This window comes from Bombus terrestris, chromosome 1, assembly GCF_910591885.1.
Source record: "Bombus terrestris chromosome 1, iyBomTerr1.2, whole genome shotgun sequence".
Taxonomy (NCBI): Eukaryota; Metazoa; Arthropoda; class Insecta; order Hymenoptera; family Apidae; genus Bombus; species Bombus terrestris.
In genome coordinates, this window is record NC_063269.1 from 5,528,267 (window position 1) to 5,552,552 (window position 24,286).

General features: G+C 51.6%; 1 protein-coding gene across 3 annotated transcripts in view; it reads left to right on the forward strand.

Moving 5' to 3' along the window:
- LOC100647833 (protein Wnt-6) overlaps window positions 1-24,286 on the forward strand; it is a 54,202-nt gene that overhangs the window by 25,741 nt on the left and 4,175 nt on the right. The window contains exons 1-4 of one of the 3 annotated variants that reach the window (XM_012309358.3): window positions 6,139-8,182; window positions 8,255-8,397; window positions 8,934-10,316; window positions 17,822-18,042. In XM_012309358.3, the coding sequence (XP_012164748.1) occupies window positions 10,249-10,316; window positions 17,822-18,042 (289 nt within the window). In that variant the 5' untranslated portion in view covers window positions 6,139-8,182; window positions 8,255-8,397; window positions 8,934-10,248. Of the gene's footprint in view, window positions 1-6,138; window positions 8,183-8,254; window positions 8,398-8,464; window positions 10,317-17,821; window positions 18,043-24,286 lie in introns of those variants that run through there. The other 2 variants (XM_012309349.3, XM_003393097.4) reach the window with 2 other exon arrangements.

The window sequence follows — 24,286 nt, forward strand, 5'->3', positions numbered from 1 at the left end:
TCGTTTGTTCCGACGCGTACGACGCACGCCACGATGTCACGATAATTGAGCGGTGCTGTGCAGATTTTCTATTTCGCCATGCATCGGGTATGTTGCGGCAAATCGATTGCCCGCGAATCGGACCAATTTGCGATTCGTTGCGGCCACGACGTTTGACCCTTTCCCACGCTACCACCTTCTAGATGAGCAAGAAAGTACGTTTCCAAGTTTCTACTTATCGCGGGTAATGACGTCGTGACTGCGGAAAGCTGACTAATAGGTGCAGAATGGGCGTCCCTTCAAGGGGAACGTTCTTCCCTGAAAGATTACGGAGGAATCCGATAACTCAATCTTCTCTCGGCTAGAGGTCGCAAAACAGCCGAATCATAGATTCGAAGAGAAAAAACAAAGAGACGAAAGCAAGCACCTATGACGAAGCTGTTCTCGCGCGAGATCGCTCGAACGTTGCGTGTAATGCAACCTTAAAGCTCACAATGAGTTGGCCACCTACGGCTATGCAGTCGTAAAAGATGTTTCTCATTGTCTCCCGTCCTGTGGGAACCAATTTTCGTCAAAATCCAGCGAGATAAAGGATTTCATGAATGAAGCCGATCCCCACGGATCCTTTCTATTTTTCTCTCGGTTTCTCTCTGTTATTCCCCTGGATCTTCTCCTTGTATCGCCTATTTTCTCTTTCACCAGCGTTGCGGCTTCCTCGGAACATCTAACGATCGTTTCTAAAGGTGGAGCTTTCTCTCCCCGTCTCTTCTTTTCCCCGCCCTCTATCCTCTCTCTCTTTCTCTCTCTCTCTCCCTTCCTCGCTTGCTCGATCACTCTTTTTTTTCCATCCGCTGAACCAGCATTATCTTATAATCGACCGAATGATTCTTCTGTCCGCTAGAATGGCACGACCTGCTGAGCGCACGTTTCACTTTTAATATCTGTGCCCGTGAGAATGAATCCGATCAATTTAACGACTACTTATTCTCGGACGTGGTCTCTCGTCAACGAGCGAGAGACCTTCCTTTCTTCCGCGTGCGGATTCCCGACGACGATGCCTCGACGTTCGACGCGTGGTCCAGAAGCAATTCCAGAAGCGAGTGCATGTTAGAAATTTGGCGAGGAAGGCTAGTGACGACACAGGGAGACAGGGGCGCACGGTCACCGTATTCCGGCGCTCCGTACCGAACAATTCATTTTTGTATTCGGTTCACCTGATCGCGACGTGTGCGGTCCGTGACGTCATAATTCGGGGCCCCTTCGAGGCGTTCCGCCCCCTTAATGCGGGTTCCGACACCTCTCGACTCCGTGATCCAGCACGCACTTTCCCCTCCGGCCCCCGTCCATCACCCTGCATCCCTTTCCATCCCGATCCACGCCGCTTTTTCTCTCCTTCTTCCCTTTCTCTCCCTTTCGGCCGTTTCTTTCTGTGTTTCAGCAGCGTCGAAGGAAAAGAGGAAGAAGCGAGGAAGGCCGGGAAGGCGGACGACGGCGAAAGAGAGGCGAATCGCGTCTCCTCCCTCCCACCGGCTGGTACTGCCGCAGTCTCGTACCCCTTTTCCCTCCTTGCATCTCGCAGTGACCGAAGATGCCTGGACGGTATATACACCTCGAAGGCGGCCAAGGGGGATATAATGGCTCGGCCGGACTTCACACGATGCCGACCGGTACGTCGGCCCCGAGGATGATACGGACCACGGTCAGAGGGAGAGACGAGGACGAAACAACCGCCGGACCTCCGGGGGAGGACTTTGAATCGCGGAAGGAGCTGCTGCCTCTTCCATCCTTATCCTTCCCCTCGATTCGCTGGAGCTTGGCGACGAATATCGTTCTGCCTGGCAGACTACTCACTCGACTTGGAATGAATCGAGAGAACGCGAGCACACGGTTGCTCCCGCGAATTAGGAGGGCGCGTCGAGAGCGACGTGTGCGTGTCCCGCGACGGAACGCAAGGCAACCCGAAAATAGATGGAAAGATGGAACGAGGAAAGAAAAGAGAGAAGCGGGAGTGGCTGGAGAAGCTCGAGAGGAAGGAAGATTAGGGTATTCGAAGGCGTCGGAGAGAAGTCGACGGTGGGGCCTCTCGTGCAGAACAGTCGGAGGGTGGGCACCGTTAGCCGGTTTTGTACGAGGAGCCCTCGCCGCTGTCAGCCCGCGGGGGCCTTATTTCAAGACCGTACCGAATCAGGCACGACAATCGCTCTAATATCCACACGAATGCCATGCCTGAGGCCCCCGTGGTCCAACAGGTCCCCTCTACTTCCCTCCTCTGCTCTCCCTTTATACCCTCTATCAACAGCCAAGCCATCTTTACCCACGAGTAAGAGATCTCCCTTGTCTTCCTCCTTTTCTTCTGCCTTCTCTTCCTTCACCTCCTCCTCCTCCTTTCCTTCTTTCTCCTTCTCGCGTTTTTTTTTCATTAACCATACGGTGTCGCCGTATTCGCCCCGGCATTTAATCGTTGCATCTTTCGCGTTTCTCGCAACGCACCTTGTTCGGCGTAAGCAGGCGCGCGCGAACGCCTCTCGTTGCGTCACGATTTAGTCCCCGTTTCGAAGACGAGTCTATTAACGCTTAATGTATTCCCGAGGGTACGTACACACAGGCGCATTCCTCACGGATCGGATTCCAACTTCCGAGACCGAAGCTGGAAAGCTCTTTTATCCGTTCCGATGAAAGGGACTCGTGCATCGTGGCACGGCTGATAAACGGATTAAGAACTTTAGATCTAATTGGCCCTCGGGCCGATTGTAAAGGAAACCCTCGCCAGTCTTATTGCCAGCCATCAGATTAGGATTCGTTCGTATATACCCTTCGAAGCTTATCTCTGTTTTAACGTTGCTTCCAAACCTGTCGTGAAACCTGCTTCTATTTACTCGCGTATCCCTTGGGTTTCAATCGTTTTACGGTCCTCTAATCGCCACTTCCGCATACTTGGTCGGCGTTTGGACCCGACGATGTATCGTTATCGTTTACGTTATCGCCGTCGTTTTCTTTCCACCGAAAATTCGAAACGTTCGATTTTTCATCGGCCGCCTGAGTCTTTTTTTTTATCTCTCTCTCTTTGCCTTCCTCCTTTCGATCCTCTGGTTCGTCCCGACAAAAGTATTCGGTCGGTACGAGGAGCAGTTTGGAGAGAAATCCGCGGATAAGGCAAGGATATTCAGGCAGGACTGGTTGGGTGGAAGAAAGAAACGAGGATGGTGGCGCGGTACCACGGTATAATAACAGAGCACCCCAGCTCCGACTAGCTGATGACTTCATTGAACTGGTCTCGCTTGGCCCTCGGGCCCAGGACCTCCCTGAAACTGCCTGAAATTATAACGCCGGCCTGCGGCCAGGTCCGCTTTTGATGCGCTCGAGACACGTTTCGAACATTTAGTGAATCTCGAGGCTGCTGCTCTCAGAAGGACGCGATACTGCGTTTCTAGTTCTCTGGTTCTCCAGTTCCGTTCCTTTCTCTTTCCTCGTTTATTTTTCTTGTGGATGCGTGCTTCCGCGTGCTGTTCATCGCCGGCCGAGACTCGTTCTTAACGCAATAAATCGGACAGGCATTCGAGAGATACAACGCAACGGATCGCAGGGAACACGAGCGTTTCATAAGGAACGTTCGTTGTTAGGCCGTGGCCTATAAACTCGCGATTTACAAGCACGATCGCTTCCCTCTTTCGTCGATGTCTCGTGTCGAACCGACGACCTTCGCGTGGGTTCTCCACGCCGATTCCACGAAATACAATCGCCCCCTGGCCTTTGCTCGGCGCAACACGTTCAGTTTGCCTATCCGTCCGCGTGCCCCGCATCGGGACAACGTTTCGCGCGGCCGTCAGATCCTTTCGATCCTAGAGTTAACATCGCTCGCGAGCTCATGGACGATCCGCCGTGCGAAAAATTGCGCGCGGATAGACGTCGTGATCGCGATCGATCGTGTACTATCGCGGACATTGGTTGCGAGAACGAGAGGAAAGCTCGAGCAGATCGGAATCGAGGTACCGACGACGATAGCGGGAAAAGAGAAACGAGCAGAGGTAAACCAGGGGACAAGTGGAGAACACGGGGCTCGCGGAGTCGTTTAACCTGCGCGGGTCAGCTGGATCGAGTTCCCTTCTCCGTCGCCGAATCCGGCCGTTCTCGATCGGAACGTATCGATTCCTCTATGGCTGCGGTCCGCGTGCACGACAGAGATCCTATGGGAAATAGAAAGTGGCCACGCGGCGTTCGCGGTTGCTCGTGCGTACGTTTAGCCTACGTGAAATTTACGAGCGGACTGCCTCGTAATTACCATTGTGGAAACTCGGGGGAACCAGGGGGTTGGAGGTGGGGAAAGGGGCGATGGGAGAGATGGCAGAGGGAGAGGAAAAGAAAGGATTAAGGAGAGAAGATCGAGGGGTGAGGAAGAACAGGGGGACGCGAAGGTATACGCGGCCGCGAAGAGAGGGACGACAAAAAGTGGGGGACTTAGAGAGACGAAAAGAGAGAGAGAGAGAGAGAGAGAGAAAGAGGAGGGAAGAGAGAAACTACTCGAGTATCTCGAGGCCAGTTCTATACGCGGGTCTGTAAGTGCCGTGTAATTGCTACGGCGCGTTTGCTCGGGCATCTGTTTACCCACTTCGATCGCAAAACGCCGAGCTGTAAACGCCCATTCGAGATCGTTCGAATCGGTTTCCATCTCGGCAACGGTGCGCTTATTACCTGTACGAACTGGCTGCCGATCGATATCTGTTTCGTATTAACGACGCAGCCCCGACGTGTTCTTTCGAAACCGTTCGACACGGTGGCCTTCGGTAATTAGGAATGAAACGCGAATCGAATAATTATTAGTTTCGATATCTCCTACTTCAAAGCTGTATAGGCGCGCGCGGACAGTTGCCCCGGACCTTTCGATAATGCTCCGATATCGGGAATTACGAGCTTCGATCCCCGATACCGTTTGTCACGTACCCTCGCCATAATTATCGGCGTCTAATCGTTCCGACTGGGAATCGATTCGCGTAAAGCCGGTGGAATCACGCCACTTTCCATCACGTCCCGTATCCTTCCGCGGGATTTCCCTGTTGATTTATTCGAACCGCGGCTCGATGCATCGCACGAAATCACCGAAAGGAGAACGGTTCGTCCCGGCGCCGATCGGCCAACGCGAAATTCTTCGAGGATACGTCGGAACGTGGATGACAGGGAGAGGCGCAATAAATTGGCGAAACGTCAGGAGGCAGAAAAACAGCCGGATCCAGCTCGTCTCGGTGTTTCTTTGTCGTGGGACCGATGCCGTGTCATCGGTCCCAACCGCGGCTTTCGGGTCCACTACTCGGTCACGAGGTCCCGCTTGACCGTCTGCGACGCGGCCTTGCGAGGTTTGCGACAAAAACTGTTTGCGGGTCCTCCGATGCTCTTCCTTCCTTTTCTCCTTCTTCCCTTTATCTCGTCTTCTCTTCTTCTTCTTCTTCTTCTTCTCCTTCTTCTTCTTCTTCTTCTTGCGATTCGTTAGAATCGATTTCAAACTCGTGGATACTCGCTGGATTTCGGGACGTTGGAATGTATTCGTTTCTTTTTTTTTATTCTCTTTTTTTCTATTTGCACGCAATAGCGAGGCTTATACTCTCGATCGTCGACACGAACGTATCGCGGATGAACGAGAAAAGAATCGAACGCATCGAGAGAGCAGCGTGTACGGCTCTATCAAAGCGAGTTCGTCACGCGCGTAGGTTACCGCGGCGGTCCTTTTTTCTCTCGATTCGTTCTCGTCATAATAGAAGAATCTGTTCGTGGCTGCGCGCTATGGCCCGCCTCTATCGTTTCGAGCGGCACCGGTGGCCGCCACCGGCACGCTGCTGCCCATCCAGGTTCGAGCAGGTTCTCAGGAATTCACGACTCATGCGACGACCGGGTGTCCAAGTGAAACGTATAATGGCATTTAACGAAGAGGAATCGTGGTAGCAGGGGCAGTGAGTTTGCTCCAAATTGTTAGGTCAGGCTAATGTCGAAACGACGTCCGAGGACGGGACTCGGTATTGTTCCGACACCCTTCTCCGTGCTGATGGCTCGTGGGAACACGCCCGTTTTTTTCCTTCTCCATTATCCCGCGGAACACCCTCGCCCGATATTTGTCTTCTTTTTCGAAAATACTTTTCCTTCTCTTTTTCTATCTTTTTTTTTTTTGTTTCGTTGGTTCCGCTCGGACGTTATCGTCGAAGAACAATTTACAAGGAACGCGCGAGGACCCTCTCCGTGAGGTAATCGCTAGCAAGATCGATTACGATAAAGTCGGTCGAATCGACGTCTTCTTACGATGACGCGTCGGCGCAAATTAACGTTTAAACGCAGGCGCGGGTCAGAGGATGGAAAAGGGAGGCGAAAAAGTCGAAAAAGGAGAAAAAGGCGAAAAAGGAAAGGACGAACGACGATGAACGAAGACGAAGGTGGGCTAAGAGAAGCTCCACTCGTCTCTGAAAACTGGTCTGGTAGAGACGCGGTCTTAGGAGCAAAGAAGAGTCGGAGGAGCGGCATTCCCCGGTAATTAGTCTCACCCATAAATTACTAGCTATTCCGTGTCTGTGTTGGTCACAACTCGGTAATGTTCTCCTCTTCTCTCTTCTTCTCCAGCCTTTCCATTTCTCCCGTCTCTCTTTCCCACCCGTCTTTATTCCTGTCCTTTATATTCCTCCTTCAACCCGATATTATTTGATACCTCGTCTCCGAGATAAACGACCGACGATCGTTGATTTATCCAGGAACTTGGCGAAAATTTCATCACGATTCTATGCTTACAACGGTGACGACAGGAACGTGACAGCGTAGAGTTAAGCAATAGTCGATAGAGAGATGGATCTAGGTGCCAGGAGGTCTCGCAGACGGTCTATGGGAATGAAACGGACTCATCTTTGCCGTAGGTCGAACGCGAGCCTGATCCGAGAGGATCTCTCTGGCCGCCGAAGGGGCACAGGACCCCGCTGCTAAATGAGCTGTAATACGGACCCCCGCTGACCCCGCGCTCGCTCTTTCTCTTTCTCCTGCTCTACCTCGCCAGTTCCTACTCTTCCGTCGTAATCTCTTCCTTTCCTCTTCTATCGAATCGTTCGTTCTTTCACTCGTACCGCTCCGTCTGCCTGCTCTCCCCCCGGTGCCGTTCAAAACTACTCGTTCCTCGGGTAGAATTCGGTGGTCATGATACAACAACGCCAAACGATTCCTCTTACCGGCACACTTACCACGATGTTTTTACTTTCTCTACTCCTTTTACCGTTTTTCTGCCTTTCGTTTTTCTATTGTCGCTGTTATCGCCCGTTCTTGCTCGTTGGCCCGTCGTTCGACGCGCTCGTTTCGTCGTTAAAATCGGGGATGACGAATGTTTCTACGGTTTCCATAATTACAGTTACCTATGCGCGAGCGACACTTGGGTTTATGTCATGGAGAACGGCTTTCCTTCCACCGAGTACGAAACGGTTCTCATCGCTTCTGCGAACTAACGGAGAATGGTCGTGACATCGAGACCGATCGCTCGCGCATTCGCTCGGTCAACGAAGTAGTTGACCCGTCGCTGGAGATACGCAGAGAGCGATCCATCAATTGGGTCAACCGTTCTCCGCGCTCGCTACTAGTGGATGGAGAAAGGAAAGAGAGCAAGGGGAGGAACGAAAGTACGACTAGTATCTAAGATACAGGAGTTCTATCGATGCCACGCGAAAGCGACAGTTTCGACGTTACTCGAAGTTTTTCCAATTAAATATTCGCTCATGCTACTCGGGAAAATATGAAGTTTTCCGTCGGTAGAATGTCCCCGTGTAACAGATCTCTGGCGCGGGCCAGCAGTTTGCGACTAATCGACGATTACTCTTCACGTAAATCCTGAAAAGTCTGGACGCGATTTAAAGACGCCGAAACAGAATCGGGATCGATAAATGTTCGAAATGAGACGATAAAACGAGTCGCACGGTGACAGTTTAAGTCTTCGATAGCTCTGTTCGATGCGCCTTCGCTGTGTACCACCGAGACATGACCGATGAGAGAGGAGAGACCAGCGTGCAACAAGGGGAAGGAAGATAGCCACTGGCAGAGCTCTAAAGGAAGGAAAAGGACGTGACGCTGAAAGTGGAAGTATACGATTAAGCGGAGACCGACCGAGAACAAGCTGGTGCCGGGCTGTTTTAAACGATCCGTTGATCGGATTTTTTCCCAAACTTGGAAAAACGAAAACCGCGAAAATGCTATTGTAATCGATGTCCACCTTTGAGTAAACCAACTAATCCAACGATATTCCTTTGGGTCTCTGTCTTTGTTGTAGGTCAGTCCGCGAAGGAGGAGACAGCTGAACGATGAGAATGGATTTTGGGAGGATTTGCTCGGCCGTGCGGATCGTGCTGCTCGTTACGAGGATCGTGCAACGAGGAGGAAGCTTTACGTAGAAAGCTGGAACGCGAGCATAGGGTAAGCTCGGAGTCTTTGTTCTTGATTATATCTTGGCGAAACCGTATCGGGAACGTTCGAAATGGAAGGGTCAAAAGGCAGCGTTGTGCTTGGAAGTTGGTCCTCCCTCCGTGGATGCCGAAGCGGCAGGTTGCGAAGCACAGAGGAGCCGAGAGGTTCGTAGGAGAGTTAAAAGAGGAAAAGAGGGGCTCGGTTGCGTCTCGTTGCCGCCGAGCGGCGCTCACCTGCCTAGTCCGCAACAGTCTCGTACGGTTCGCTCCGACCAGGAGCTTCGTCTCCGATCACGGACGAACGATTCTCTTCTCCTCTCCCCTACCATCGACCACTTTCCACCTCCGCACGATCGTGCTGCACCACGTGAGCTTTTCGACCTTCTTCCTACCCTCCGGTACCCTCTTCCCCGACTCCCTCGCTTCCCCCTCCGCTTTTCGCACTGTCTTCCGATCTAATCTTTTCCTATCGAGCATACGCGGTACTCGCATTGTTTCGAAAATACAAAATTCGTTTGGTTTTCTCGTTTGCACGATCTCTTTCAGAGGGATGTCCCCTCGGTGGTGCATTCGCGATCACGAAACTATCGACGAGGATACCGCGGCGATGGTGACGTCGACGTTGGTGGTGTAGTGAAGGTGGTAATGGTGGTGTCTCGAGGCAAGCTGAAAGAGAAAACGGTGGTGGAGGAGAAAAGGAAGCGGTAGAAGAAGCAAAACTAAAAGAAGAAGAAGACGAAGAGAAAGAAGCAGATGAAGGTGAATGGTGGGGCTGTCTTCTCTACTCCTTAGTACATTTCTGGTGGGGGTAAGGCAACACTCAAAGTTCGTGGTGACGTAGTTCTGGCAGGAACGCGACGCGTTTTTGTCCCCGCCGGAAGGAAATAGCACCTTCCTAGATTCTGATCGCGTCTCGTCTTTGGTGTATTCGTCAAGTCGAAGAAAGAGGGAAAAGAGCTTCGAAGAGGAGCGGATCTTGAGCAAAGGGAACGAACGAGAGGAAAAGGATCGGAAAAGATAGGAGAAGGAGGAGGAGGAGGAAGAGGAGGAGTAGGAGTAGCGGCGGGATCGAGAGGAAGTAAACGAAAGAAAAGCAAGAAACAGAGTGACGGGAAGGGGTGGGGGATATCTAGTTCAACAGACCGGAAGCGAAGGATTTGCTCTTCCGGGAATTTCTCCATCGTGATAAGGACCATTTGCGATTCCAAAAGATTACGTTCGGCGAGTCAAAGCAAACGGGAAAATTTGATTGTTTTTTCATGGTTTCCCAGTGGCCCGGAAAGATATCATGAGGATTTCGCGTGGTCAATATTTGTATCCGTTCGAGTGTTTCAAAGAGGCTCTTTCGCTTTGATCGTTATACTCGAAGCTGGAGAAGAAAGAAGCGGACGAACGGACGGAGGAGGAAGAGGAAGAAGAGGGCTGTAACGACGCCGAAGAAGAAGAAGAAGAAAACGATCGTGCTTCGGTGAAGTGTTGGCAGAAGCGAAGACCAGATACGAGAAAGTAGTCGAGAGTGGACGGTCGAGGAGATCGGGTGCTCGATAAAGAATTTCTCCTTCGAGATCGAGGAAAAGGATCGTCGAGTATTTTTCAAAGGAGCACGCGTGACCCGACCTGTTACGAGCTACCGATACGTCACGCGTAAAGTCGATCAATTTTTCGCCGGTTTCGTAGGTCAGGAATCTGGTGACGCTACGTCGTGCCAGACACGATCGATTTCCATACCGGCGCGATTTCGATTTTCCGTCGTCTTTCTCGAGTTGAGAACGTCGTTCGTCTTCCGGTATCCAGCAGACTACGGGCGGCAGACGAGGGAAGAAATCGGCAATTGTCGAAGTTACACCGAGGGGCGGAGGGGATGGAGATGCGCCTCGTTCTCGTGGCGATCTGCCTCCTTCTCGTTACCCCCATCGCCGGCTCTTTCTGGTACGTACTCGTTTCATTAACCGATTCTTCCTCCGTTTTTCTCCTTAACGTAGAAACCTAACGATTAACGGAAACACGCTATCCTTCGCATATTGTAAGTGTCATTTTTCGTCTCGAGCGGATTCATGGTCGTGCGTCTTGAGCAATTATACCCTAGCGAGGGGCAACGAGAATAAAAGAGAGGGAGAGAGAGAGAGAGAGATGGCCGTCATTGTAATCAAAAGCGTTGCACTTTTATGTCGGTAATTATGTGAAAAATAGTTGTTCTTCAAGAGCGGTTAATGTCAGTACTTTCCAAACGTGACGAACTAACGAGTGCTCCAGTTCCGAAGTACGTCATCTGGGTTATCAATTACGCGGCACGTTACGCGCTCGCGGAATGATTAATGATGCCATAAATCCACCTTTGGTAGTTACTTGCGCTCTGGTAAGTAAGACCTGTCCCGAGATTTACGGTTTCATTTCGATTCGCTTAAATTGCTCGTTACCGTTACCGGGAAATCTCGGCTTCCTCGAGGCACGACTCGCGGACTGACAGTCGTGCGCAGATTTGTCCGTCTCGTAACTCGAAATCCACTGGAGACGCACTGCGCGTCCTCGTAGAACGAGCGGGAAGGGATCGTCGTGTAACGTCGCGAATTCGCAACTGGCGCGTGACGCGATCTCCTTAACCACGTTACGTACGTACTTGCGAGGTATCGCGAACAACAGTAAATTATTCGGTAGCTCGAGTGCACGATGTTTACTCGAGTTTATTATGTAAATGTTTGTACGATGATAGACCGTTATCGCTGTTGCACCATCGCAAGGTACCAGCATCCAGAGACAAGTCGTCTAGCGAACCGTCCCTCGCGTCTTCGCCTAAGCTCGCGTTACGTACGACGCGACGCGTGACTCGGACCTCCCGGGTTTCTCGACTTTCCGGGTCTCGACACTGACTCTCCACCAGCTGAGAACTTTCTCGAATTTATCCTTCTCACCGTGCGGCGATTCTTCGGCGATAAGCGATTCGACAGATTAGGCTTGTTCGCGTTAAAATTCGAAAGCGTAGTTTCCCGTGAAGGTGGCGAAAGGTGGTGGTCTCTCCTAAGGTCGAGTAAATATTTGTCAACGATTTAAAGGGGATTTCTGCGCACAGTCTCAACACTGTACCGTCGCACCTTGCTCTCTTACCTGTCCACGACGTCTACACGACGGAGTGTTTGATAAATACATTAGAAGGTTCATGGTTTGTTTCGACGACAGGTATTTAACAGGTATTTAAGTAGGTCCGAGGAATGTCTTTGCGGAGTCAGAGGTTTCCAACGTTCTCTTTTTTCTTGGTCGCGTCGCCGCGCCGTTGGCATTTCGCGTTGCACGAGTCAAGCTCGCGAGGAAGTTTGTCGATCTACGCGTTTCGTTCTGCCGTTCCTGCGAATCGAGGCCCGATTACTCGATCGGAACCGGATTCTCGTTCCCGATCGAGATTCCCCGATTTTGTCGCGAGGAATACTATCCACGGTTCGTTCCCCTGGTCTCTCCCGTGGTTCTCCAGCACTCTCCCTCTCTGTTTCTCGGTGCGTTTCACGGTAGCGCGGAGACACGCGGCGGAGCTGGACCCGGACCCGCAGGATCCAAACGTGGTGGACAAAGACGACCGAGTAGAAGAGTAAAGAGGTAAAGAAACGAGCGAGGATGGACAATGGTCTCGCTCGAAGCGTCACCCGTAAATCTCGGTGAGCGCGTATAATTTGTAAGTCGGCAGCAGCCCCGTTTCGCCTGCTCCCCTCTCGCTTCCTTCTTTGCCGCGTCCTGCGCGCGATCCCTCTTCGTCTCTGCCCAGACCGCGCGACCCGTCTCGAAGTAGAAAAATCGAGAGCATCCAAGAAGAAGAACCGTGCGTGCCGTAGATTCGGACGCATTCTTCCGCGTCCCGTTCTCGTCCGCGCTCGTGCTCGCGCTCCGTTCTCGTTCCGGAGCGTTCTCGAAATGAATTGCCGGTATCGCGCTCAGCGTTCAGCGCTGTTGCGTTTAATTGGTCCACGTACCGCTAACCCGGTTCGCTCGTTAATTTTCTAGCCGGTGCGGCAGGATACATGCGGTGATCGCTAATTGATCGTCGCAACCTAAAGCAAACGGAACGATTTGGTGCTGGTGCGTAATCGGCTTTAATTGTTTCTTCGGGACTTGCGCGTCTCGGGCCTCTACTTTCTTTGCTCGACGTGGAAGTTGCGTTCCAGAGCGGACGAGTACAGACGGAGAAGTCGTTGGTGGAAATTGGTGATCGACGCCGGTATCGTAACGAGCACTTGCCGATAATACGATAGCGTTCGGTCGGGTCGCAAAGTTGGCCAATGAGCCGCGGTGGGCAGTCCGCAGCTACCTTCTCGCTGGTTGGACAACCCGATACTCCCACCCGATGCACTCTATCTTACCTGGCCTCTCTCTTTCTTCCCCGCGCTGGTATAATCATAATCATAAGAGCACGCGGATCGTGTGACGCGAGGTCACCCGTTCCGCTTTTATCGGTCTATGGGCAAGCGATTCGCGAGAAATGTTCCCGCCTGCTCGATCTTGCACAAGCCCCGGCAACCTGCCGAATTGCGTTACCGATTCCATCGCCTCCTTCCTTTTTGCTGTGCGCTGCAACTACGCGGCTGTGCTGTAAACCGCGGTTCAGAGTGGATGTTTGCTCCCGATACCGGCCGTATTTCGGTCAGCCTTCGCTCGTAATGCTTATTTTCGTCGCGAACGCTCCTCCGAGTTTCGCCGAGGATTAGTACCCTCTTGCGCCGGTTTGTCTATTTGCGGCCGTAAAAGCTCAACCTTTCGTTTGAGAAGGGATGCACGCGGTGCCAACGTAAACACGGAAAATTCGTTCTCTTTTCGCCGCGGCACTTTGGTCTCTCTTCCGTTTACAATTATACGCGATATGTTCGTCGCGAGACCGCGTTTCGATAGCGTTCCAATTGAGAAGAGAGATCACTGGATACTTGGGTGCAACCGTATATCGTTTGTTCAGTTTCGATTTACGGTACGTCGGCGTAACGATAAATTTAGTTCTCAACTTCCTCGACCGCGACACCTCGATCCCCCAACATGTAGGACAGAAATAATTTTGTCCGACCCTGATTTATCTCCTAACGTACAACATTACCGAGATTCTCCGCGGGCCTGCAAAATTTGCGCGCAAAACGAATGCCGCACTGTTTGTCCGGTCTGGTAGTAGACTGGTTCGGCTATTAATTCCAGTATTTCTACTATACATAAATACGAACAAATTTTGCGTCTCTTTCTATCGCCGTTGATCGCAAACGCGTTTTGAAATTGTTATCGCACAGCTGACAATAGCCGTAATTACGGAATCCAACGTTTGGTCGATCCACAATTACGCCACTGTCCGACGGTTTACGACGTCAACTCTCGTAAACCCGCCGAGGAAGAGCGAATCATTTTCTTCTGGCGGGCATCAACGGCAATCTTCGCGCGTCCTTTTCCTCCGCGGTCCTGAAATTAATTACGGTACGCGTGCATATTACAATCGCGCGAACGTGTCTCTTCCTTTTCGCTCGAGCGCGCGCAGAGACGCAAAATCGCTCGAATCGTCGAAGATTTATTCGATCGTGGCGACACAAGGCATTTCGTTTAGCTCGGCTAATGGCGAACGCGCGTTCAGACGACGTAACGAGCGATTAGTTTAAAGCACTGCTCCTCGGACGTTACGTCGCAGACGATAAAAGTTATAGGGACAAGCCGGTCGAGGTAATTAACGTGTAGGCACGCGTGTCCCGTACAAGCAAAAGCACGGAATCGATTTTCGTGGAATGTTAGGACGGGGGCGTAGCAGCGTTTCCCGACGCTAGACGTTCCGGCAGAAGAATTTGAAATTGTTTCGATGGCGTGTGCACGACGTAGCCGCTATGTATGGAATTTTAAGACCCCCGCGTTATCCAAGCTTACTCTAATTTTATTAGCTTCTGCCGATTCGATCGGTTTTCATTAAGCCGCGTGCTTCGAATAATTCGTTAAGCGCGAGTACGCCATTGCTCGAGTCTACGATTATAGAGACGCGGAAATAGAGGCGTTGCAATCTCCGCGGTTTCCTTTCTCCTCTTTGGCCGATCGAGAGACAGAGAGTCGCGCCACGAATTCCACGAAGTTCTTGAGAAACGATGCTCGAAACGCAACCTAGACTCGGTTGCGCGCTAACCCTTGCCACCAATTTGTTCGGGCATTCTTCGGATCAGTTAAATCGACCTCTCTATGTATGCCTATTCGTTTCCTCCGGATATTCCTTTTCTTCCGCGTTCTTTCTCCCGCGACTATACTTCTATTTTTAGTTGCCTGCGATCGATGCAACTAAAATCGACTGGAAATCGGAGCGTGGAACGATCCAGTGCGCGGCATCCACTTACGGTCTATCCGGGAGGACGGAGCGGCCGTGGTCTCTTTGCTCGGTCTTGTCCCCTTCGTATTCCGTAGTTACATCGCGTCGTTCCCCGTGCCTCCCCCAGCATCGTCGAGCAACAAGAGGATGATTTAGATTAAGTGCGCGTATTTAGTCGACACGAGCCGTGCGTTGTGACTTTCTACTTCCGCTTGGCGTGCTTTTTATTTATTTTTCTTCTGCTTCTGCTTGCCTCGCCTCTTGGTGTATCACCGTGTCTCTGTCGTGTCCCTGAACGGACAGATTCCTCCGGTGGTTGCGCGATGGGAAAACAAACGGACGAAAAGGAAGAAGCAATGGATCTCGCGGTCGATCGGATTACCCTACTCTCGATGTCCTTGGAGGCGAGGTTCCCAACTTCCGTCGTGTTTTCTTCCTATCCTCGAGGGTCTCGTTCAGACGGTGAGAGATATTCGAAGAATTCACCGGTGGACCCAGCGACCGTTCTTCTTCTGCTGGTTCTCCTCCTCCTGCTCCGTCGTTCCGTTCCTTCTTCTTCTCGAACTCCTTTCGGCAGCCGGAGGACGGGTCCGTTCTCTTTTTCTGGTACTCTCTATCGAGAGTGGTTCTCTCCCTTTCCGACTCTCTCGATTCGGCCGCGTACAAACACCGACGAGTCGAGAGTGAGGCCAGAGCAACGTTGCTCTCTCGTCACTGTCTATCCGAGCAGACAGCGTGGAGCTGCCTTCGAGCAAAGTGAGTGCGTCTAATGAGGCAATAAATAAGTCGACCGCCCTAACCGGCCTCTCCACGCTTTTCGTTCGCGACGACGTGTCCATCCTCCGGTTCTTTTCTTGCCTCCGCGTACACGAGGACAACCCCTTCTTCGTTTTAGTCCGGATCCCTAACCCTTTCTACCTCGATTCCCTCCGTTCGCGACAGATTCTTCCTTATCTTTGCTCCCTCTCTCTCTTTCTCTCTCTCTCTCTACTCTTTTTTTCACCGTGTCACCTCGAATATCGCCCTCTCGCAGCTCGTCCTCTGTTCGAGCAACCAGTCAGCAAAAATAAGTTACGCGGAAATGCCCGCCGCTCGGTTCTTGACCACGCCAATTCCTCTAAGCTGACCGCGAGCATACGCGATATTAATAGCCGGCACCTCGAAACGAACCGATACGCGATCGTCAAACGACGCGATGTGTTTGCATTAATAACGTCGTAACGTTATTCGCGCAACAGGGTAGAGATGTATCGACAGACCACGATCCCGACGTTTATTTAACTTGGGAGGTTAGCTGCGCAGTCGTTAACGAACCAGCGCAAATATTCTTTGGCCGCGATCCTTTGAACTGTAAATGTCAGGACAGTGTCACGCAGCGGGGTTCCGTCTCTCTCCTCTCTCCTCCACCTGGCCGCGACGAGTCGCGACATCGCACATCGCGGAAAATTTTCAAACCCAGGACCAATATGTTTTTCCTCCGTGGAAACGCCGAGAGTTACGAGGAAAATTGCGCGTTTGTCGAACATCGATGAGGAGTGTTTGCGATGTTCTTCGACGATGCCTGTACGTTCGTTTCGAAGCAAGAAATATGTAATTCGAGTGGAGGCGTTGGTTATTTTTAGAGACACGCGTAAGACTTGGTTCCTCGTTTGTCAGCACAGCGATAAGACGTTTGACGAACGCGCGTCATCGCGTCATAACTTTCGTTTTCTTGGAAAATCGGTCGTTTATATCTATGCCGGCCGCCTATTATCCGACGCGCGGACCAACGAATCGCGCGAGAATTTGTCGCATTGCTCGCGGCTCGCGATTGTCGGGAACTAGCGCGCGCGAAACGATTCCCGGAAAAGCTGTTAACTCGCGTTCTTCTTGATAAGGACACGACGCAAACAGGGTTATGGGATTTATTCGGAAATCGGCCAAGTTGGTGGAATATTCCTTGGTAGATCGTAGGAATGATTCGCCTCGGTGGTCGGTTTTCCCTGGAGTATATCCGGTACCGGGCCGATGTCGCGAGGGGAAGGTGGCGAGCCGCGTTCCGTTATGGAGTATCGAGAACGAGCATCGAGTAAGAATATCGTGGAGGCGAATGAAGTTCTTGCGCGTTGTTCCCTGGCAGCGGGTCCGATCGTCCCGCGAGACGTAACATGCGCCATATTTTGCTCGAGAACGAGAGCAACGTTTAGCTTTTTTTCTCGGGGAACGCGGATCACGGATCGCAACCGGCTCTCTCTCGATATCCCTCCCCTCTCGAAGCGCGTTTCGATCTCTCCGGTTCGCGAGTTTCTCGAGAATTCTTGTCCGCGCAACCAACGTTCTTGTCCTTGCTGTTATAGTCGTCGTCCGAGGTTGGAATCCTCGCCCAAATGACGATGTCACCGGTGCACGACTGTCCGCCCGTATTACCTTGGAACTCCTTCTTTTTCTTCTGGTTCGTGCGGAACGAAAAGCAGGAGCATCCATGGCCGCGCACCAGCAACGTACACGGGCGCGAGCAACCGTCCTTAACGGAATTATTGCCATTAAGGTCGTTGCATTCCCGAGAGGCCGTCGTGTACGCGCCCCGGCATCCTACCGACGCAGAACTAATGATCTTAATTAACGTTTCGTAACGAAGGTCGCTCGGACTGTCCTCTCCTCTCCTCTCTTCTCCGTTCTACCCTTCGCTTTACTCTCGCGTCCGTTTCTCTTCGTTTCTCGTTCTTCTTTCCCTTTCCCCCTCTCTTCAGCGTCTTGTTTCCTCAATTTTTTTATATCAAACTCTTTAGTCTTAGTCCGCCGTTCGTCGTCTCCCGTTCTTGCTCCTCTTCTTTCTGGTCCCGAAGGAGGGAAGTCGCGGTTCCCACTGTCTGCGATACTCCTCGGTTCGTTCTTCTTCTTGCTTTCGCTCGTTCGTCCTCTCCGTTTCTGGTTTCTTCTTTACTCGTGTCCCCGTAGACCGTGTCCCGTCGGTGGTAACTCGCCGCAATGAGTACGGAGATTTAATTATAGCAACCACTTCGATAAGTTTACCTTTCCGGCTCCATGTTCCTTCGTATCCTTACAATGCGATCCGCTTGTCCTCGGAGACAGACACGCACGATTCCGGCATCGAGAAACGAAAACTTTGCTTACCGATCGATCTTTCGTTTTTCCGCAGGACCGTTGGAAATCAGGTGGTGATGGATCCGATGCTCATCTGCAAGAAGACTAGGAGACTGAAGGGCAAAATGGCGGACATCTGTCGCAAGGAACCCTCCCTGTTGAAGGAAATTGCGAGAGGCGTCCAAGTCGGAACCAAAGAATGCCAATATCAATTTCGAAATCGCAGGTGGAACTGCACCACCATGAGGAGGTCGCTCAGAAAAATTTTATTGCGCGGTAAGTAACCTTCGTTTGACGTCGATGCTCGTTCCCTGTATGCGAATTCGCATGGAAGAAGGACGATACACGCGCTCCAGGCAGATTACACGCTTCCTTTCAGGCCCGCAGCTCCATTCGTTACGATTAAACGCCGCGCCGGTGACTAAACAACATCCCTCGAAGGAGAAGGTTGCTCCTTCAACGGTAACCGCTTCATTCGAGACGAATCCTGTCGATGCTCGATCTGGTATTACTCGAGTTATCGTCGAACACGCGCCATTACTTTCAAATTAACCTCGATGAGGCTATCACGAGCGAGGGAAAGCGGTCTGGGCAAGCGGTTTTTGTCGACGCGATTACGTAACAGCTGGTTCCATTAATCACAGAAATTATTTGCGCGCTAGTCTCAATTGTGTCACGGTAAACGTTCCTGTTGATTCTCGAAAATCGTAACGACGTTAACGCTTCGTTCCCCGGCGACTCTTCTTCTGCGAATCGCGTACGACGCTTCCGCTTTGCAAGAGCTTTTTCATTCTCGTCTCTGTGGGTTTCACGCCGAACGCCTAACCTCGTGAAACTTCTGCTTACGTCGTACGCGCAGGTAACGGAGCTGCGTTGTTGGCAAGGGAAAGAATTCGTCCGGAATAGCGTCCTGGAATTCCGACAGGGTTTCGGTAACGATGAAGATACGGCGCGTAAACGGTTGCCGAGGTAAATGGAACAAATTGAACGTCATCGAAGTAGGGACGGGCTCGTGTTCGAAGAAAAATTCTCACGTTAAGTTAGCGTGCGCATTCGAGAAGGGACGAGAGGAGAGCGAACCTGTCCGCGTGGCTCGCTTAGTTACCCGTCCGATGTATTAATTCCTGGTGATCGAGCACGACAACTAAATCGAAGACAGCGTGTCCAATAGGCCGAACTGCTCTCTAGGTTGCGCTATCAGATCGGTACCTTTTGGTAGCCTGACAGATTGACACTGTTCGTCGGATATTAGTGGCAATATGTTTCCTTAATTAAAGGCTTCATTGCCAGCGAGGCCGTCCTCGAGGACCATTCCAGGTCCTCTGCCCGTTTCTCTCTCTCTCTCTCACTCTCTTCCCTCTTCTTAATCTCTCGTCCTTCTTCTCTTCCTCTCCTTTTCTCTTTGCTTCTCTACGATCGAAAGATTGCACGATCGATACGATCGATCTCGTGGTGGACTGGATGCGATTCGTCGGCGGATCGAGCAACCCACGGATACGAATATCGGACGCGTAGATTCCAGACCGGAGGATCGATGATCGAATTATATCCGACACTGTCGGCGATGCCTGACAATCGGTGTTCGCTCCCTCCAAGATTCCCAGCAGATACGATATACCGTTTTATACTCGATTTGCTGCTCTCGGTTAGCTCGACGCGAAACCGACCGGCCAACGGGTTAATTAACTCTCCCGGACGATATTTGCTGCGCGCGATGTTCTTGCCACGAGATGGAATTCGCTAAATCGAGTTTCGATACCGCACACGGCGACGCGTCGAGTCACGTTAATATCGGAGAACTACCGTGGTCGACGACGACGAGGACGACGACGACGATCGAGAGAAGCAGCGAAAGGATCCACCGAAAAGGATCTAATTTGCGGTTCAGCTGGCACTTACGAGCTTGCCTCACCCCATAAAACGATACCGCGTCGTAAACACGACAAAGTCCGATTACATTATGCTATATCGAGGAACCGTAAACTCGCGGTGGCCGGCTATGCCGTAAACAATTAACGAGCTTTCATCGCAGCAGACTTTTTGCGCGAAATTCGTGTAATCGCCGTGCTCATTCGCGAAACATTGTAATTACTGGTGGCACACCCGTTGCTTGACACAGGTTTACAAGCCGATCAGTAGCCGCTCCCGTTTTTCCCTTGACGTTTTCGACCGAGTTCCGAACGCGCCGCCACCGAAACGGGACGTCGTGTCGGATGGGAAAGGTCGAGCGACAGGTACATAAACCCTGGCTGCCGGGTGCATTATTGGACGATGCGGATCGATGACAGGGGCGGCCATGTGTTAACCGGTCGTTTCGGGTGACAATCCTCGACGTCGTCATTTATCTGCGACCCCGGGCGAAGACAGCTCGCCCTGGGAAGTCTGCGGTGAGAAATATACGACTTTTCAGCCCACCCTCGACGCGTTCAGCCATACGATGATGCTTTTAACGTTCGGGGGTGAAACGGTCGTGTTCCTGTTCGCACGAATGCAGACATCCTTAAATCTTTGATCGCACGTTAAATTTGGAATATTTGCGAGTTACGTGTCTTTCATTTTCCCATTTTTTTTTTTTTTTTTTTTCTTAACAAAATATGTCTCTCAAATAGAACGAGATTAGTCGAAAAACGACGGTGTCTATCGTTCGGCTCTTTTCGCTCGATCAACACCGCATTCGGGGAAGGAAATCGTAATCGCGAGCGATGAAGGATCGTGATGGGAGGTCGAGATCGAGACTGGGTGAACAGGAGGCGTCGATAGCGGAGGAAAAAAAGAAGAGAGAAATTCGTGGGAGCGTATCGAATGGTCGGTTATCCGTGGATCCTGGCGACGAGGTGGATCGAAGCGAGGGAAAATTCCTAACGGGCGAGCGCATAGAGAAAAAGCGAGGAGGAAGACACGCTACTGGCGGCGCCTATCTTAATTCTCGATTGACGTTTATTTATCTGGCGACGTTTAATTTTTATGGGCGCGATCTGGCCGATAGGTTAGCCTCGCAGGTAGCTCCTGCTGTGTGGTCCGAGTCCAGAAGAGATCCGAAGTTGGACTGGTAGAACATTCGTGGACGAGCAGCACCTCTTAATTGAGGGGTGCCGCGTGTCGCGATAAGAAGAACACGGGCGTCAAAAACCCGTGGAAAGAGCTACCAGGGGAAAGGAAAGGAGGAAGGAATTTATTGTGCTGCCACGACGCGTTCGTTCGGTATCCGAAGGCAAGGATTCAGCGAGGCTACGGATCCCCGGATCCTCGTCTCGATACCGTGTGCCCCTGTCTCGACCAAATTAAGAGAGTGGTTTTCTTCGTTCACCCGGGATTCCGTAGCGTATTACTCGGCTACGAAGGAAACGGCTCTCTAAAAGCGGCCTCCTCGAATCAACAAATTGCTCTTTCTTCTCCTCGATCGAGAGGCGGAGCCGGGAGCAGGGACGATTTTATTCGACCGTCGAGATTTCAAAGCCCCTTCGAAACGAGCGAACGTCCGATTCTCATTCGAACCCTCGAATCGAAAATTCGAGGTATTTTCCCGCACGCGCGAACCATTCCGATTCGAATAAATGGCCGGATCGTGGATCCGCGTCGATATTCACAAAGTTGGACTATTGAAAAATTTCGCTGAAGAATCGCGAACGTCCTGTTGCTCCGTCGCTGCGCACCACACGATATATAATACATACACGGTCGCCCGTATATTCGATTGCCTCGGAAACATTCTTTTCGTCGATGTTCCTCGGCTCTAACGAGGATGCTCACCTTGGCGCGTTAATAAACTCGAGCCACGTCGCGCGATTATTCCGTCCGCTCGGTCCTTCTTTTCGCAACGTTTCGTCCACGATAATTACCGTGTTCTATTTTAGTTCGGCAAGAATACGGAGATTTTTGTCGTCGTTGGCGAAGGTGAACTCGTGCTCGTCGATTCACCGACACGATAACGAGCAAACGATTACGCGGACAACCTGTTCGCAAATAAGCCGTCGAATATCTCGATCAACGTACTACGGACGCTTGAGTATCAACGATACGAAATAAAGAAGGTGGTTTCCGCTTAATAAGACGGCTCGTCGACCAAGGTGGTCCCCAGGTGTGTCGCTGTTGCGTTTCTCGCGTTGTTCGACTGCGGCCTAAACACGCCGGAACGCGTCGAATCGTTTCGCGAACAACACGCCCGCGGTTCTAGCTCCTTTCTCCGAGAAAAGAGCGAAGACACGACGACGAGACAAGAAGGAACGGAACGAAACAGCACGGGACGATAATGAGCCAGCTAAAAGCGATTTAGCGCCATGGCGCTAAGTGTTTTGTCGCCTCGCGAACTCGGTGCTAACTAATGCGGTTCGCAGAGGACGCAGACCGCATCCCTCCTTTCGCGCCTCTCACCTTTACCGTTTCGGACATTCGTGAATCTACCAGCGTGTTTCGTTCGCGTACTTCTCCGTGCGTAGCCATTGCCACACACGTCGTCCGTTTATTAACGTTAGCTTTTCTCGATTCTTTCGCCTCGTTCGTGTAGACACTTTCGCGCGAACGTTTCGAGGAAACTGACATTTTTATTCGACAACGTCTGTATCGGCCTGCAGACAAAGTATTCCAACGGACGGTCGAATTTAGTCGTCGGTCCTTATTGTTCGGCGAATCGCGCGGAACGTAATTGACACGGTGGAGAGAAACGAGGGCCTGCGGTGGGTCGGAGCGAGGCCATTTTTACGATTTATCCATGACTTTGCAACGACGAGGTGGTAGCTGCGTAGTCGGCAACCTCGCCACAGGAAACGACAATGCACGATTCATGAGCGCCAATTATGGGGGAAGCGTGTCTTCCAAGTGAAAAGGGAAAACTCAATTTTTCTCGCTCGCAGCGCGACCGAGTACCCATTGCAAGGAAGGAAATTGCCCGTAACTAAAGCGACGCCTCTGGGTGTCCACTGACCACACCGGAACAGTACTCTTTTTCCTCCGTCATCGTCCATTCTTTTCTCCACTGTTCGCCAGTTTGCCACCCGCATACCAATCCGCGCGCACCTTTTTGTTCGAAATAGCAGATTCAGATAGACGCACGATCGAACGGTTATTCGATAAGTCGTTGATCGAACTAAACGGCAGAAGGAGAGTTTCGCTACTGATGCGATCGATTCGCGAGATTAATAGCGAATCGGTACTTTTCCAATGGACTGTACTCGAAACAGCGGAGAAGACACGAGAAGACGCGAAGCCGGTATCTCCCACAAAGGTTTGACAATAGCAAACAGTTTAATGTCCCGTACGTTTATTGTATCTCGGCTACCGTGGCTTTAACTTGGATCGGTAGCCGGAGAAAGGGTGAAAGGAGGCGAAAGAGGGAGACGGGAGATCGGGAAGGAAAAGGAGATCGGAACACTGGGACAGATCTGTTATTCTGTTAGACTTTGGCCGTTCGCCGGTGACATTTGAATGCTTGGTCGATTTTACGTTGGCGAAGGGAACACCGGAGGAAGAAGAGCCGGGAGAGAAAACGAGAACTTTGAGTTCTCTCTGTCGAACCGTGTACTACAGGGCCGTCCCCATTCGGGACTTTCTCGAGAGGCTTCGCGATTCTGCCCGGCTCCTCGAAACACGAGCCACTTTTCCACGCGAATTCCGCGACGTTGGAATCGTCGCACGATCTAGATCCGCGCCTGTGTCGACCGTCTCGAGACGACCGAGAGAAGGAAAGGAAGAAAGAAGGAGAGGAAAGAAACGGAAGGGACGGATAGACGATTCGCCGTAATTACCGCGGTATCTGCGAGCCGAGAGGTTCCTTCGGCTGGCAAAGTACGAGTGCGCGGAACGACGGGTGTCGAGCAGGGAAAGAGCGAGACGGAAGAAGAGAGAAATTCCTGCGAGAGAAGAGAATCCAGCGGTGATACGGTGCGCGGCTCAAAAATTCCACGGAATCTCGGGAAAAGGCGAGTGGCCGTTGCCGCAATTGGTCATTGGGCGATTTTTGCTGGCATTCATGCGTCCGTTCTCGCTGTATTTATTGGAAAGGTTTCTCTCGTAGGATGCTGCTATACACGGGGGTTAACTAAACGCCGTAAGCCGTGCCTCTTTTCTCATTCGATATTCTTCTCTTTATTTACGAGCGCTTCCCGCGATTTATCTTCTCTCTCGTCTCTCCGTCTTCGTTCTCCTTTCGGTCGATCGGCGCGCGCACGCTACTCGTAATCGCAGGATCATCCGCAATTAGAGCGTACTCGATGAAACGCGGGGGTAACGCGATATCCGGTTTCGAGAGCGATTCGATTGAAAACAGCGGAGCCGATCGAGAGAGCAGATTTACATACCCGAGCCGAGCGATTTCGCGAGCGACAGACCGATCTATTGCGCAGGAATCGGCGCATCCACCGCGATAAATCGCGAACCAGCGAAACAAATCACTCGCCGAGTCCGATCGATGGTATCTGGTCGCGTCGATCGTCCGTGTCCGCGACATAATTCCTACAATGGCAGCGCACACGGTGCACCGTTGCAAATTACACACTTGCATAATCCATCGAACCGATTAATCGCC